Here is a 17,967-nt window from a genome sequence, read left to right on the forward strand (position 1 = left end):
CAAGGTGAAGGCAACCATGTGGCATGATTATGTTAATCCCAATATCTGTAATATATATTATTATTATTCAATGTATAGATGGAGCAGTGGAGCCAGGGTCCAACCTTAAGCTTTCCTTCTCAGGGAAACAAAAGTTTTGGAAATCCCCAAATGGCAACTTCAACTTTGGATTTCACCCAATTGGAAATGATGGGTTCCATGTTCTGGGCCTTTCAATGATTGACACTATGGTGTGGACTGCAGGTGAGAATGGTGGTATCAGAGTGTTTGACAGAACTTCCTTTGATTTCCAGATTGATGGCAACCTCATTTTGCGTAGTGGACTCAACACCATGATTTGGCAAACCAATACTGCGAACCAAAGCGTATCGTCTGCTATCATGCAGAATAGCACTTCCAATAGCGTTTGGGAGAGCTTTGCCAATCCTACTGATACCCTTTTGGTGAATCAAAGTTTCCATATGGGACAGAGCCTCTGCATGTATGCTTATTCACTACCTCTGGAGCCTAGTGGGAATTTCACATTGAAATGGAGGAACAACATCACATACTGGAATCAGGGTTCCCCTAATGGCTCCAGAGCACGTTTGAGCAATCAAGGGATTTTTACACTCTCCAATTCTTCTGGTGATTAGGTCTGGATGGTATACAACATCGATTACACTGATGCCTTGATCTCATTGCGAAGGATCAAGCTTGAATCAGATGGGAATTTGAGGTCCTATGGGTGGGTTAAAAGCTCTTGAACATGGCAACTGGGCTGGAGCGCAGTAGAAGACCAATGAAAAGTGTATGGATGGTGTGGGAACTATGGGGTGTGTGTTCACAATGACACAGCCTCATACTGCACATGTCCATCTGCAGATTTCGTTCCCATAGATCCCAAGGATTCCACACAAGGGTGCAGGAGTGAGAAGGAAATTGCAGGGTGTAGTAACCAGAGCATGGTTGTATTGGACAATACTGAATTCTTCTCATTTCCCCCAGAATCAGGGTCACAATCAGAGATATTCAATTTGGGTATAACAGATTGTAGGCAGAACTGCCTTAGTAATCCATTCTGTTATGCATCTACACTCATGGCGGATGGTTCGGGCACTTGCCGTATGAAGACTGAGAATTTCACAGGTGCCTATCAATCAGCAGCCATTCCAAGCACATCTTATGTAAAGGTATGTGGTCAAGTTCATCCTCTGGCACCACCACCCCATGTAATTATATTCTTGGGGTCAACCAAAGATTCTTCCATTCGAATTGTAGGGGCAGTTGTAGGACCTATTATTTCCTTGATTACTATCGAGATATGCATCTGGTTTATTTTCTGTAAAAATAATCCGAGGTTTAGATTTAGGCAGCTACCATCCCAATATGCACTTTTGGAATATATCTCGGGGTCTCCAATTCAGTTTTCCTACAAGCAGCTTCAACACTCAACTAGGAATTTTATGGAAAAGTTGGGCTCAGGAGGGTTTGGAACAGTGTAGAAGGGAGAATTGCCCAACAAGACAATAGTCACAGTAAAGCAGCTGGAAGGGATGGAAGGGATTGAACAAGGGGAGAGACAATTCCTTATGGAGGTGGCAAACATCAGCAGTACTCATCACTTGAACTTGGTTAGGCTAATCGGATTTTTCTCAAAAAATCGCCATAGTTTACTGGTTTATGAATTCGTGAAAAATTCTTCCCTGGACACATTCCTTTTTTTCTTCTTCAGACCAATCTAGGATACTAGATTGGGATAAGTGGTTAAGTATAGCCCTAGGAACTGCAAGGGGTATCGCCTACTTGCACGAAGAGTGCAGAGATTGCATTTTTCACTATGATGTTTGTTGGAAGTTTGACAACTAATTATGTAAATTTGGGTAAAAATGTAGCAAGTTAGTTTTATACTGAATCATCGGTTATGTAATTGAGGAGGCACATATAAACCAAATGAATGCCCAAACTATTGTATGGAGAATCATTATTGATTGAATAGACAATCCAATCCCTTGCCCCGTGGATGTTTCTTTGACACCCTGTCAAGGTTTTACCACGTAAATCCTGTATAGTTACTTGTGTGTGAATTCAGTTTTCCATTTAGTTATATGCTTTTCTTGGTCAATGTATAACTAAATGCTTTTCCTTCTTTCCTCATTTTCCCTATTCGAACTACAAATGGTATCAGAGACAGGTTAGTTGAGTTGAGTTATTCTGAGTGTGAAAAAAAGAAGAAGAGGTTCATTGTTGCATGGAGTGGAGGCTCTGCGTGAAGATGAGCAGAAGCAGCTCATTGCTGCGTGTTAAATATTGTCAAATGCTGAGAATCCATGAAGACCAGAGCTGCGTGCCATCTGCTACGTGTATTCTCTGCGGTCCCGTGAAGACTAGAGCCGCGTGCCACCTGCGTGTATACTCTGAGGTCCGGTTTGGTTTGTAAACTGTAAAGAGTGGAGGCTAGAGAAAAACCCTCTGCCCTATGTGAAGGAGAGGTTCACTGCCTGCGTAAAGAGAAAGGAGGATGTAGGAACCTACATACTCTGCGTCCAGAACTGGCGTGGAGTGAGGAGGCACCACCGTGGAGAGAGGAGTCTTTGCATGCATCAAGAAGCCTTGACATCTGCGTCAAGGACGGCACCACTGTTGGCATGTGAAGTGTTGCCCTTGTGGGTGAAATTGACCATGTTGCTACTATCGAAGAGAAAGGAGGAGGTAGAGTGTGCCAGTTTTGATTACCAGAAAGCCTGTCTAAGTCGAAAGCCTATCTGATCTGCTGAAGTCGAGAGCTCAAAACAAAAGAACTGTTGGTTATACAAACAGAGCATTGTTTTTAGAAAATCAAGAAAGTCGGGTATTTTTTTCTAAAAAAATTGTTGAAGGGCTTTTATGGTTAAAGAAAAAAATTTCTATTCTAAAATAGTAACAGAAATTTAAAATAAATATTGTTGAAAGGGATCAAATTCATTTTTTTTTTTTTTAACAGACTCAATTTTTTAAGGTGAAAAATTGTAGAAAGGAGTTTCTTTATTAAAAAAAATGGGGCTCAGATTTCTGAAGAGGAAACCAGAAATCAAAGAAATCTTAAAAGGAAACCAGAAATTGAAGAAACCCTAAATCCTTGTTTTCTTTGAGAAACCTAGCTGAAAAAAACCTAGGAGGAAAGAAATGGCCAAGATGTCGAATGCAAAATTCAAGGTGGAGAAATTCACCGGCAAGAGCAATTTTTCTCTTTCGAAACTAAAAGTTAGGGATCTACTTGTGCAACAAGGGTTGCACAAGGAATTGGATGGGGCAACTAAGAAACCTGCAACCATGACTGATTCACACTGGGAGGAATTGGATGCCCGAGCTCTCAGTACCATCAGGTTATGCTTGGCGAATGAGGTTCTCTTCAACATTGTTGAAGAGAGTACAACTTCAGGATTATGGGAAAAACTGGAAAAACTCTATATGACAAAGTCATTAACCAATAGAATTTATCTAAAAAGACAACTATACAGTCTTCAAATGAAAGAGGGTTAAAAAGTTGCAGAACATTTGAATGTTTTTAATACACTTATATGCCAATTAACAGATATGGAAGTTAAAATTTAAGAAGAAGATAAAGCCATAACCTTGTTGTGTTCTTTGCTCGAATCATGGGATCACTTCGTAACTTCAATCAGCTTGAACACTGCTGATTCTTTGAAGTTTTAATCAGTCGTGGGAGCTCTCTTGTCCGAAGAAGTACGAAGGAAATCCAATACGAAAACAGCTGCATCAAAAGCCATGATAGCTAGAGGACGGTCAAAGGAAAGAGGAGAAAATATAAGGGGGTCTTCCAGATCTAAATCGAAGGGAAAGAAGTGTAAGGCCAAATGCTGGTACTGTAATAAAATTGGAAACCTGAAGAAAGACTGTTGGAAATGAAAAGAATCTGATAACCCGAGGAAGGAAGCGAATCAAGTCAATTCAGGTATGATAGACGAAGTTTTATCTGCTGAAGAATTATGTATGATAGATGAAACTTCACCTGGATGTAATGTCTCTCAGGGTTTATAAAGTTGGTTATTAGACTCTGGTGCTTCTCATCACATGTGTCCACACAGAAATTGGTTTACTTCGTATGAAAATGTAAATGGTAGTTCTGTGTTTATGGGTAATAATGTATCATGTCAGACTGTTGGGATGGGAAATATCAGGATTAAGATGTATGATAACATAGTTAAAACATTAACTAGTGTTAGACATGTACCTGATTTGAAGAAAAATTTGATTTCTTTGGGAGTGTTGGATTCAGATGGTTATAAGTTTACAGGTCAGAATGGCGTGTTGAAAGTCTTTAAAGGAGCCCTAGTGGTTATGAAAGCAGAAAAGGTCGGAAATCTTTACAGGTTAAAAGGAAGTACTCAGGTCAGTGAAGCAGTAGTTGCGTCAGAAAAGGAAGAAACAAGTACTCATCTATGGCATCAACGATTGGGTCACATGAGCGAGAAAGGTCTTCAAATACTGATGAAACATAAATCTCTTCCCGATCTGAAATCTTTGAAGTTAGATTTCTGTAAACATTGTGTGTATGGGAAACAATGTAAACAGAGATTTAAAATTGGAAATCATAATAGTAAAGATATTTTAGACTATATTCATTCTGATCTGTGGGTACCATCCCCTATTGTATCATATGGAGGTGCTCTATATTTTTTAACTTTTATTTATGATTTCTCCCGTAAAGTTTGGGTCTTTATGCTAAAAAGGAAAGATGATGTATTCAATGTATTTAAACAATTTAAAGCAATGGTAGAGAAAAGAACAAGAAAATCTATTAAATATTGAAGAACTGACAATGGTGGTGAGTTCACTTCAATTGAATTTGAACAATACTGTAAGGATGAGGGAATTATTAGACACAAAATTGATGTTTATACTCCTCAGCAAAATGGTTTTGTTGAACGTATGAATCAGACTCTTGTGGAAAGAGCCAGAAGCATGATCAGCAATGCTAACTTGTAAAAGGAGTTGTGGGCAGAAGCAGTATCCACTGCTTGTTATTTAGTTAACGGACCACCTTCAGTAGCAATTAATTGTAAAATTCCTAAAGAAGTTTGGACAGGTCAGTCTTGTGATTATTCACATTTAAGGATATTTGGTTGTGATGCTTATTCTATTATCCCTAAAAATCAGTGTTCAAAATTAGATCCAAAATGGAAAAGTTATGTCTTTGTTGGGTATGACTATGCAGTGAAAGGACATAGGTTGTGGGATCCTACATTGTGGAAGACAGTCATTAGTAGAAATGTAACATTTGATGAATCTTATCTTTTAAAATCAAATGTTGAAAGAATTGAACAGGAATAGGTATCGCAAAATCAACGAGTTCAGTTGGACGCTAGACCTTTCGGTGACAGTCAAAAGGAAGGAGAGACTTCTGGAGAAAAAGGTGTTGAAGATACAAAGGAAGTTGTTGAATTTTCTGAACCAGATCAGCAGCCAGTCACTATAAGAAGGTCTACAAGGGAAATAAAAACTCCCAAAAGGTATGAAAATTTTGCTTCATCTTTTGCTTTGATTACTGAAGATGGGGAACCTTCTTGTTATCAGGAAGCAGTAGATGATACAGAGAGCGAAAAATGGAAAACGGCTATGAAAGAAGAAATGGATTCCTTAGCCAAGAACAATACCTGGGATCTTGTAGAACTTCCTAAAGGGAGAAGTGTTGTTGGATGCAAGTGGGTCTTCAAACTAAAATAGAAAGTTGATGGAAGTATCGAAAGGTATAAGGTGAGACTGGTAGCAAAAGGGTATTCTCAGGTTGAAGGTATAGACTTTCATGAGATTTTTTCTCCAGTCGTAAAACTTGTTTCTATTCATACTGTGTTGGCACTAACTGCATTACTTAACCTTGAGTTAGAACAGTTAGATGTTAAAAAAACTTTTCTAGATGGAGATTTGAATGAAGAGATATATATGGAACAGCCAAAAGGTTTTGCACAAGGTCACAACAGAAGATTAGTTTGCAAGCTCAGGAAATCATTGTATGGTCTGAGGCAATCTCCCAGACAATGGTACAAGAAGTTTGATTCCTTCATGGTGAGCCAGAACTTTATAAGAAGTGAGTATGATCATTGTGTATACTTCAAAAGTTTCAATGGCATATTCATTATCTTAGCTTTGTATGTTGACGATATGCTTATTGAAAGAAAAAGCATGGAAGAGATCAATAGGTTAAAGGCTCAGCTCTCTAGGACGTTTGAAATGAAGGATCTTGGAGCAGCAAAACATATCTTGGGCATGGAGATACACAGAGACAGGAAAAATGGTAAGCTTTGGTTATCATAGTAGAAGTATGTGGAGAAAGTACTTGAAAAGTTCTGTATGAAAAATGTGAAACCTGTTAATGTTCCATTAGCTTCCCATTTTAAGCTTTCTTCGGTTTTGAGTCCTAGAACTGATGAATAAAAGTAGTATATGTCTCATTTACCATATGCAAATGTTGTAGGCAACTTAATGTATGTGATGGTATCTACAAGACTTGACATTTCACATGCAGTTGGAGTTATTAGTAGGTTCATGGCAAATCCAGGTGAAGAACATTGGCGAGCAGTGAAATGGGTGCTTCGATATCTAAGAGGCACAAGTGACCATTGCATCATCTTTAGTGGTAGTGAAGGATCAGTCTGCGGATATGTAGATGCTGATTATGCAGGTGATTTGGACAAAAGAAGATCTACTATAGGTTATGTCTTCACTCTTGTAGGTGGAGCAATTAGTTGGATGTCAAAGCTTCAAGAAACAGTTGCATTGTCCACTACCGAAGCTGAATATATAGCTGCTTCAGATGCCAGTAAAGAAGTAATCTGGTTAAAGGGTCTGCTTGATGAGATTGGAAGGACGCAGGAGAAAGTGAATGTACTTTGTGATAGTCAAAGTGCTATTCACTTGGCTACAAATCCTGCTTATCACAGCAGAAACAAGCACACTGATGTAAGGTATCATTTTCTGAGACATGTGATCGATGGTGGAAAAGTAGCTCTTCAAAAGGTCCATACCCGAGAGAATTGTGCAAACATATTCACAAAGCCAGTTACAGTAGAGAAGCTGCGATGGTGTTTAGCTTCTCTTGGCTTGCAGAAAAGATGATGAATGGGCATGGGCAAGGGATTAGGAAAATTGTTGTCAAGGTAGAGTTTCTTAGAAGTTTGACAACTAATTATGTAAATTTGGGTAAAAATGTAACAAGTTAGTTTTATACTGAATCATCGGTTATGTAACTGAGGAGGCACATATAAAACCAAATGAATGCCCAAACTATTGTATGGAGAATCATTATTGATTGAATAGAGAATCCAATCCCTTCCCCCGTGGATGTTTCCTTGACACACTATCAAGGTTTTACCACGTAAATCATGTATGGTTACTTGTGTGTGAATTCAGTTTTCCAATAAGTTATATGCTTTTCTTGGTCAATGTATAACTAAATTCTTTTCCTTCTTTCCTCATTTTCCCTATTTGAACTACAATGTTAAACCTGAGAATATTCTCCTAGATGATAATTTCAATGCAAAGGTTTCTGACTTTGGGCTGTCGAAGCTCATAAATCACAAAGGTCATCAGAAGCAGTCAATGACTGGTGTTCGAGGCACTAGGGGATACTTGGCTCCAGAGTGGCTTGCCAATTTACCCATCACTACTAATTCTGATGTTTATAGTTATGGCATGGTTTTGCTAGAGATCATCAACGGTAAAAGGAATTTTGATACCTTAACAACCAGGAGAAAGAAATTCTCACTATGGGCGTTCGAGGAATTTGAAAGTGGAAACATCTTAAACACTACAGACAAGAAGCTTGCTATAGATATGAATATTGATGAGGTAACCAGGGCACTTCAAGTTAGCTTCTGGTGTGTCCAGGAGCACCCCTCACAGCAGCCAACTATGGGGAAAGTTGTCTAGATGTTGGAGGGCATTTTTCCTATTGACAAACCACCCACTCCTAAATCTTTGGAAAGCTTTGAAAGCAGTATCAGCGGCAGCAGTAGTGCCAGTGAAATGGAAATCTCAGTGCTTGAAACACCCAGTCATCTAGTTTCTTCTATCTCCTCTGTGAATGCCACTCTGCCTTTAGATCTCTGAAAAAAATCTAGAACTGAGACTCCTCAGCCGTAATTAGCTATCAGTGCTTGCAACACCCAGTCATCCAGTTTCTTCTCTCTCCTCTGTGAATGCCACTCTGTCTTAAGATCTCTGAAAAAAAATCTGGAACAAAGACTCTCCAGCCACAATTAACTATCAGTGCTTGCAACACCCAATCATCTAGTTTCTTCCATCTCCTCTGTGAATGCCACTCTGTCTTCAGATATGTAAAAAAAATATGGGAAGACTCTCCAGCCACAATTAGCCATCTTCTCCGGACCAGTTAAGTTGTATGACAAGATAGGTTCTATCATCATTCCTGTTCATTTTGATCAATAAAACGATCGCCATAATTTGGTTTCGTTTCAGCTTAAAATTTAGGGAAAAGGAATTATTTTGTCATGTCAAGTGATATGTTATTATATTTAGAATGATATACTAATGCTATTAGTTAAAGACCCTTGCTCTTATGCACTTCTTCTTTTACTTTTTGAAAGTTGCAACAAGGGATCAAATTTGAAGGGAAGATCCTTACTGTTATCTTCACTGCTATGCTATAGACATGAAATGAAATTTATTACTGGTAAATATTTTAATTTGGAAGATTGTTAAATTATTTTTTATTTTAGATTTTACTGGTTAGTGTTTGAATTTTGGCAATTTATTATTTTTGTAATTAATGTAAATTTATTTTAATTTTTACTTTATTAAAGAGATTAAATTTTTGAAGAAATATTTGTGATTCTAAAGATTTGATGTCTTGTTATATGATATATTTTTCTCCAGTGATAAAACACTATCTTTTTCATTATAAAAGGATAGTATAGATTTCGATTATACATTCCATCTGCAATTGTTCATTACTTACTAAGTCTGATTTTATTTATCTTATTCCTATTACGACTTTTTGCATTTCTGTTTAAAAATAATCATAAATTTTCAGTGGTTCAAAAAAATAAAACCCATCTAGATAACACTAAGTTCACCAAGCAACAAAATCCCTTACAAAAAATCCTGTCCTGCAATCAAAATCCAAGTTTTGCCTCCTATGAAAAATTGATGCTTCCAGCATTTATCAACTTTCCCTGTGCAAATTCATTGAAGTAGAACTTACTTGGATCCATAGCAATCCCTCTCTTGGATAACAAATCCACCTTCCAGTTTACTCTCTATAAATGTGTTGAAATTGTATACTCTGAAAGGTGCTTACCAAAGTTCTAATTCTCCTCATCCAATTGTTTAAAATCAGTGGACAGAAATTGATAGTCTTTGACTCAATCTATGATTCCTTTCGCATCTCCAAATACCTTAATATTATCGATTCTAAGCCACTTTTCTACAATTAATACTCCCCATACAGCTCTGCCTTATTATTCGATCCATGTCCTCCCTCCCACCAAAAGTCGAAATATCTTCTGACATTTATGATTATAACTACCCCACACTCACATAGTCTCATTTTACTCACCCCGTCAAAGAACCCCACTGGAAATCTTTGTCACGCATCTTTATATTTGCACATATGAATTTTGTTGTTCTTCCTCAATGATCCCATATCATTTACGAGCGTGATTGCCTTGATGATGTCTTCCCTGACCTTCGTTGGTTTCTCATAAAAAATAAGGACGTTTCTACTTTAACATATGGTCCACATGATATAATAGGGCAGATTTTTGAACCTTATGTTTTTGTAACCTTATGTTATTGTAGTACCATGCCTTAATACATGAAAGGAGAGAAATATGATTCCCCACATATTCTTCACAAACCTTCCTCATGACAACAGGATAACAAAAGATGTATCATACATTCAGTACCTTTCATACATATCACACAGATTCCTGCGCTAACAAAACCATGTTTTTGAAGATTAATCCAAGTCAATATTCTGTCATTGACAACAAGCCAGAAAAAACATCTTATTTTATATGGGATGTTTCCTTTCCACATTTTTTGTGTCCATATATGACTAACATATTTCTTCTTGGTTCTAGGTAAGAGAAAATAAATTTCATTGACCCTCGGTATACTCTTCTTAAGGTTGTCTCCCCACACCATTTGATCCTTTCTCGCCTGATCTTCTAAAACAATCCCTGCATGTAATATTCCCTTTTTTTGATATGGTCAAAGTGGACAGAATCTGTCCATGCTCTGTGGTATTTTCACATGGTATTTTTCTTCATTTTCCGAGGAAAAACAATAAAATAAAGTTTCTGGAGAGTCCATCAAGCTTGTAAAAGGGGATAGGAACCTAACAATGGGATCATGGGGAGTTTCTCTATCTTATTGTGTTTTAATCAAAACTTGGAATGGCCAGTTCTTGGTTGATACTGGGACGAAAACCCCACGGTGACATTTGTGTGGTGGATCCATCTAAGATTCACAAGTGGGCTTCAGTGTCTTAGAGTAGTCATTGTTGAGCAGTGGTACATGCTATTGGTAGGGGCTTTAGTATGTCTTGTATGAGCATGTATCTTGTTTTCAGTTATTAATATAAATAAGAGGCTACATTTTCAGATCCCTTTGGTGTTTGTTGTTTTTTATTGCAAGCATTTTTATTAGAACACTCAAGTGTGCCAGATCTATTAGAAATTTCATTGTTTTGGATCTTACAGTGGTATCAAAGTTCTACATCCTAGAGTGAAAATTTTATGCAGGGAACTTCGGTGGGATTCATTCTCACCGTAGTAGGCATTTCCCATCTTCGGTGGTATTCGATATCACCCTAGTTGGCCCCTTATCTCAGATAATTATTTTCAGTTGTTTCAAACATTTACTATTTTCCTTTCATGCCAAGATTTATTGTTAAGGATTCAATTGAGATCTAGAGCCAAGACATTATTCTTTTGGTCAGATCTATTATCACAGGACAAAAATTTTATTACCAAAGATGGAAGAAAAGGTGCATCTCAAAGATCAAGAGGCAAGATCTTGATAGTATTCTTTTATAGATCCAATCAATTGTCTAAGAAAATTCATTATTGTGTAAGCTGAGGCCGCATTTACATGACGGGATCATACAGTGGCAAAGGTTGCAGGGACAACCCTGTGCATTAAGTGGGAATCGAGATCCATAGTGCAGAAGTCAAGCTCTGCAATTTGGCACCTTTCATAAGCCAGATAATAAGGGCCAAAGAGGGCCATATTCTGTCACATGATCTACAGTTGCCATTGAGGGGGTGCAGGTGCAGGTGCAGGTGCGCAACATTGAATTGTGAGGGGTAGTACCATGGGATCAAGAAGAGGGCCAGTCAAGTGGTTGTGTGGATGAAGAATTCTGGACGTTGACCCAAATCAGAACCCCAATAAGCGCAGGCCACAATCGTAGCAAGAGGAGGCTGAGAGGCCAGTTCTGAATCCGGAGGGTCAAATCAAATCTAAAACGCATGCCAAGCTCACGCAGAGGGCAAAGATTGTTGCCTATAGTTCTCATCCAGACGCTAGAAATAAGTGTGACTCGTTTTTTTGGACTATGAATGTCGTTTTGATTTATGCTCACAACGTTGGGACCCATGAGGGTGATGGAGAAAAATACCAAAACAGATAACACAACATGCATGAAATCAAGAAATGTGAGTTTCTGTTGGTGAATGAATCTATGAAGCAAGAAATTAGAGGCCAAGTAGTAAGCCAGTCAAGTATTTGATGGCGTTGCAGTAGTGGTCTCCGTTGGAGAAAATGGGTGACGAATTATAACGACGGTAGCTGGAACCTGGAAGAAATTTTATAAGATTGGCTACGCTCACAAAAGTCTTGTCGACAACATTCTCTGTCATGGATTTTTCAGGGGTCTCATCTTCCAGTAATGCATTTTCTAGTCTGGTTGATTTGTGAAATCTCAAACATTAATTAACCAACTTATTGACTGGGCATTTTTCTATTGGTATCTATGGAATGAGATTTTATATATATATATATATATATATATATATATATATATATATATATATATATATATATATATATATATATATCATTTTAATTTTCCGATGAAGCTTCAGCGAGGCCAAAATTTGAGGAGGCTAAGTATATTTTTGTATATTTCTTTGATTTTCTATGTGAAGATGGGTCGTTTTGAAGAGAACTTGGAAAACACTCAGAAACTTCTTGATCAACTAGTGAGAATATATGGTTGTTTACACAACAATACCTCCTTAGACCAAAATTATGGTCAAAGCAGCAAACCATTCTCGAAAAGTGTCCATGTCATTCTGCAGTCAAAGCACCGATAGGAAGTTAAGGAAGGACAAGGAAAATGAGCTAAGCTCTTCACACTTGGATCTGAATTGCAACGAACAAATTTGGTCATAGACCTTCATAAATTGGAGGAATTAGACACATGTCTCTCCGAGGTGGGGCATCGAGAATGGAAGAAACTCAGTTGGGCTCTTAGGCCATCCATGGTTGTGTTGATACAATCCAAACTTTGGGAACATCCTTGTGAAGAGGTCAGGCTCACTGTTGATTATTATCTAAGCAAGATCATAGCTTTAACATCACCACTATTGCCTTACACTAATGATATCATGAGGGAGATATTGCAGTTGATAGTACAAGCCCTTCAAGGGTTGAACAACATCATGCTTCCTACCTTTCAGAAGCGGCACAACATCTTAGAAGTCATGGCAGAATTCAACTTTGACACATTCATGCTAAATCTGGAATGTGAGGACTTAATCATTCAAGAGTTCCAGAACTTTTACACCAGCATTACATCAGTTCATCCAGACCATGTCGAAACAAGTATGCAAAAGATTATGTCATTGTTTTTAGAAGGAGATGCCGACATCTGCAAGATATTAAGATCCAAATTGTTGATCATTTAGAGAAAGGAACTAGTTGTATCACCAGTTGCCTATGATCTAGTTGAGAATTTGGTCAGGAAAAACTTAAAATTTCTCAGAAGGGTATTGACTAGGAAGGAGTTGAGAAGGATTGATGGAGGAGGCAAGAACAAAACCTACAACAAGAATGAACTAAGGAGAAGAGGAGTATGCTTTATCTGCAAGGGATCTTGGGCCTTTAACCATTCATGTATAGGTATAGGAAGGAGGCAACAAAGATAGAAAAAGAGGAGATTCCTTCAGCTCATGGGGAATCTTCTATTGATTTTCAAGATGGTGAGAAACAAGATGATATTATTTAGGGATACTTGCAAGATGACAAGCATTTGGAAGTGCATGAGGAAATTCTACGTAATGGTATCGATAAGGTAGACTCCTATACAATTGAGTCCATAGGTCTCTAAGGGGATGTCCTTAAAGAATATGAATAGTCAAGTATAGATAGCATTGCACGAGTGCATCCATGTTGGAAAACTAGAGAGGATGGACAAAACATTGTCCCCACAGGCAGAGAAGGCCAAGAAGAAGACATTCAAGGAGACTTAAGTGAGGATCCAATAGTGGTAATCCGGCATGATGAGCAGGATCATAAGGGGCAACATGATAAATGTAGTATGCATGGTAGGCCATTTCTAGAGAATTGGTCAAAGGTTCAAGCGGGAGTTATGACAGTTGAGCATCTAGTGCAGATAGATACAGAGGAATTTAGCAGGGCACCAAAATTGCCAATAGAGGACTTTCAGATAAAGACCATGCATTTCAAGACATATCTTGTGATGTTAAAGCAAAGAGTTTGGATAGTTTGAGACACTGTCTTACAGGAGAATAGGAAAATTGAGCAGCTCATAGGGGTATGTGCTAAACCAACAACCAAGTTGTCTAGTGTTGAGGAACGACTCAAGTCCCTCACAAGGAAATAAGAGGAGTACAGTTGGGAGTTCAAGAGCAGCCCTCTGCAGGAGTACATAGATAATGCTTGCAGCACTACCAACCCACCTTTATACATTGGGGAGAGTAGGGCAGATTTCTCCAATTGGATCATGTTGAGTGACTGGGCAGAACAACATGAGTGGGGAATCAAGCAACATTAACATGGTATATTTGTCCCATGTGCAAGTATTCATCCTTCCCAAAACATGGATTGGGAAGAGATTATGAGTTGGTACTTGATTGATGGGATGATTCTTAGGAGGATACTCTTAGCCAAGGGCATATCTCCACAGTGGCCCTTAGGCACAAGAAGTGATAGAGGGTTGAGGTGATATCATAACCCACAGGTCCCATGACTTAGGTGGCATTAGGATCTAGGTGGGTCTATTGAGGGAAGGATTGGTTGGAGGATTGTTTGGGATCCTGTGATCCATTCAAGACCATTTAGCATGGAGGCATAGGACAGCACACTCATTTGTATGGGATCCTGATATCAGTGCACAGATGCTTCTATTTGTGGATAGAATTGGATTGCTTGAGGGAAATAAATATTTAAGCAAGAGGATTTGTAATATTCCCTTTTTTTGATATGGTCAAAGTGGACAGAATCTACCCATGGTATTCACCATGGTATTTGCTAATGGTATCGACCCATGGTATTTTCCTTCATTTTTCGAGGGAAAACAATAAAATAAAGTTTCTAGAGAGTCCATCAAGCCTATAAAAGGGGATAGGAGCCTGACAGTGGGATCATGCAGAGTTTGTCTATCTTATTGTGTTTTGTTCAGAACTTGGTGTGGCCAGTTCTAGGTTGATCCTGGGATGAAAACCCCATGGTGACATTTGTGTGGTGGATCCATCTAGGATTCACAAGTGGGCTTCAGTGTCTTAGAGTAGTCATTTTTGAGTAGTTGTGCATGCTATTGGTAGGGGCTTCAGTATGTCTTGTATGAGCATGTATCTTGTTTTTAGTTATTAATATAAATAAGAGGTTGCATTTTTAGATCCCTTTGGTGTTCATTGTTTTTTATTGCAAGAATTTTTATTAGAACACTCAAGTGTGCCATATCTATTAGAAATTTAATTGTTTGGTATCTCCACCGTGCTTCTAATAATTGTAATATACCTCTCCCATTCTTCTGCAATATTGTCATGTAATCCAAGATCTGTGGCCCCAATCCATCATTGTCGATCAATGTTCTACCCCCCTATCTAATAAATTTTTCTCAATAAAAATACTCCTTTCCTATGAATGATGTTAAGAAACTATTTCGATAGGGAGTGATTCCCAATCATCCATTGAATAGAATCTAGACCGATGTGAATCCTTGAACCATCTAATAAATCTCGACAGCCAATTAAGATTATGTAATATACTTCTCCAAATATAAGAAGTGTTAGACATTTTCCTCGCTCCTCTACCTATCCAAGTAGAAAAATCCAGTTCATACATATATTTATCTTTTATAACAAGAGCCCAAATTCCATTACCCAAAACTGCTCTCCGCATGTTTTCACTGATCAAACCCTGATTAAATGGCGAGGTATCTATAATACCCCAACCATCGTCTTCAATAGGCCGAGCTATGTCTATCCAACTGAGCAGATGGAATTTCCTTTTATTATGTGTCCCTACCCACAAGAAGTGTCCCATAATAGAATCAATCCTATGAATGATCTCCCTTGGCAAAAGGAACAAATGCATCCAAAAAACTGACAGGTTTTGTAAAATAAATTTCAGCATAACTATTCTTCCTCCCATCAAAACCCATCTATGTTTCCAACTCCCAAGTTTCTTTTGAAATCTACTAATCAGCCATTCCCAGTTCAAATTGTAGTATCCTATAGGCTTTAGAATAAAACCCATATAAGAAAAACCCTCATAAACGCAAATATAATTAACACCAAACAACTCTGAATCTCCTTGCTCCTATCTTCCTCTCCATCCACCCCAATTAGCAATGATTTCCCCTCATTCATACATAGTCTTGGGGATCCCCAGTGTTATTTTTAACAAAGAAGGATGGCACGCTGTGGTTGTGCATTGTTACCAGTAGCTAAATAAAGCTACAATGAAGAACAAGTACCCACCACCTACAATTGATGACTTGTTTGATTAGTTGAGAGGGTTTGTAGTGTTCTCAAAAATAGATTTGAGATTTGGTTATCGTCAGCTTTGAATTAAGGAAAAATACATCCACAAGACAACCCTCAGGATAAGATACATACATTATGAGTTTGTGGTGGTGCGATTTGGGCTCACAAATTTCCCCACCACATTTATTTGTCTGATGAACAATGAACTTATCCCATATTTGGACAAGTTTGTATTGACTTTTGTTGATGACATCTCGGTCTACTCGAAAACTAGAGAAGAGCATGAAGAGCATTTGAAAGCGGTATTGCAATTGTTGAGAGAGCACAAAATGTATTCCAATCTTAGAAAATGTGATTTCTTCCAATCACAATTTCAATCCTTGGGACATGTCATTTCCAGGGTAGGAGTGGATGTGGATCCCAAGAAGAAGGCATCATGGAGTGGTTCTCTCCCAATAATGTTGCAAAAGTTAGATCTTTCATGAGATTGGTTGGTTATTGATGGTGGTTCATTCAAAAAAATTCAAATTTTTGGCATCCAATCATAGCCTTGCAAAGGAAAGGAGTCGAATTCCAATGTAAATCAAAGTGCACAACTAGTTTTGAACAGCTCAAGAAATTGTTCACATGTCCACATATTTTGAGGATAACAGACCCTTAAAAGGACTTCTTGCTTTGCACAAATTCATGTAAGGAAGGACTAGGTGGGGTCCTTATGTAAGAGGGACATAATTTATTATGAATCGAGGAAACTAAATCAACATGAGAAGAACTATGTCACCCATGACCTGGAACGAGAAACAATTGTGCATGTACTAAAAATGTGGAGACACTGCTCACTTGGGAGAAAGTTTGTGTTGATGGCAGATCATTGAGGGATCGGATACTTATTTGATCAACCCAAACTAAATGTAATATGGGTGAGATGGTTAGCTCTAATTAGTGAAATTGACTTTGAGATCAAACATATCAAGGGTCAGGAGAATAAAGTGGTAGATGCACTTAGTAGAAGACTACAAGTAGCTCACTTGGTAGCCATAAGCACATGTGGAGTTAACATCAAAGAAATAATCAAAGAGGAATTGATACATGATGAAATGTTTTAGTATGTGAAGGAATTATTACAACAAGAATCAGAGGAAATAAAATTAAGGATTACAAGCTCATCGATGACGGTATGGCACTATTTAAAGATAAATTATATGTACATTGTGTGACCAACTTGTAGAATCTCATAATGAACAAGTTTCATAAAATACCTTAGTCTAGTCATCTTGGTTGTCAAAAAATGATAACAACAATAAAGAAATCAAACTACTGGCTTGGAATGAAGAAGTTAATTGTTGAGTATATTGCCAGTTTCTTAGAATGTCAACAAGTCTAAGTAGAATGCAAACACCCAATAGGATTATTGCAACCAATCCCAATACTTGAGTGGAAATGGGAACTGATATCTATAAACTTCATCATTGGATTGTTGTAGACACCCAAAGAACATGATGCCATTATGTTGGTACTGGAAAAATCAAGCAAGGAAACTCAATTTATAATCGTCAAGTCCGCTTAGAAAGCTATTGATATAGCTCATATGTTTATGAAAGAAGTATTTAGATTACATGGCATACCAAAGAATATCATTTCAGATGGGGATGCCAAGTTCACATCAAATTTTTGGAAGGCATTTCTTGTTGGATTTGGGACTCAACCTAGAATTTAACATAACATATTGCCCTTAGATAGATGTTTAAGCTAAAAGGGTGAATAGAATCATAAAAGACATGTTTAGAATGTATTTCATGCATTAGCCATAGAGTAATAGAGTAGGTCAAGGTGCAATGGAAGCACTTTGGACTAGATGAAGCAACATGGGAAATGGTATATCAAATGAGGGTACTCAACCCATTTTTGTTTATTGTATAAATGAATGTAAGAGTTGTAAAGATAAAGCTCAATATTTCTAATTTTTGTTTCTTATTTATAGAAAATTGAACACAATGTTCCCTTAAGT

At 37.8% G+C, this 17,967-nt stretch overlaps 1 protein-coding gene and 1 pseudogene across 1 annotated transcript; both read left to right on the top strand.

Moving 5' to 3' along the window:
- Nucleotides 1-227: 227 nt before the first annotated feature.
- Nucleotides 228-1,549, top strand: LOC149163889 (G-type lectin S-receptor-like serine/threonine-protein kinase At1g34300). Its single transcript, XM_089429296.1, has 3 exons — nt 228-627; nt 865-1,172; nt 1,439-1,549. Exons 1-3 carry the CDS (start codon nt 228-230, stop codon nt 1,547-1,549), a joined length of 819 nt encoding a protein of 272 aa, XP_089285422.1.
- A 22-nt stretch (nt 1,550-1,571) lies between these two features.
- On the top strand, nt 1,572-11,922 carry LOC149163890 (G-type lectin S-receptor-like serine/threonine-protein kinase At1g34300; annotated as a pseudogene).
- The last annotated feature ends 6,045 nt before the right edge of the window (nt 11,923-17,967 follow it).

The sequence above is a fragment of the Pinus tabuliformis genome, chromosome 5_1, assembly GCF_031772625.1.
Source record: "Pinus tabuliformis cultivar Carrire ecotype Pingquan chromosome 5_1, CPIR1, whole genome shotgun sequence".
NCBI classification, from domain to species: Eukaryota; Viridiplantae; Streptophyta; class Pinopsida; order Pinales; family Pinaceae; genus Pinus; species Pinus tabuliformis.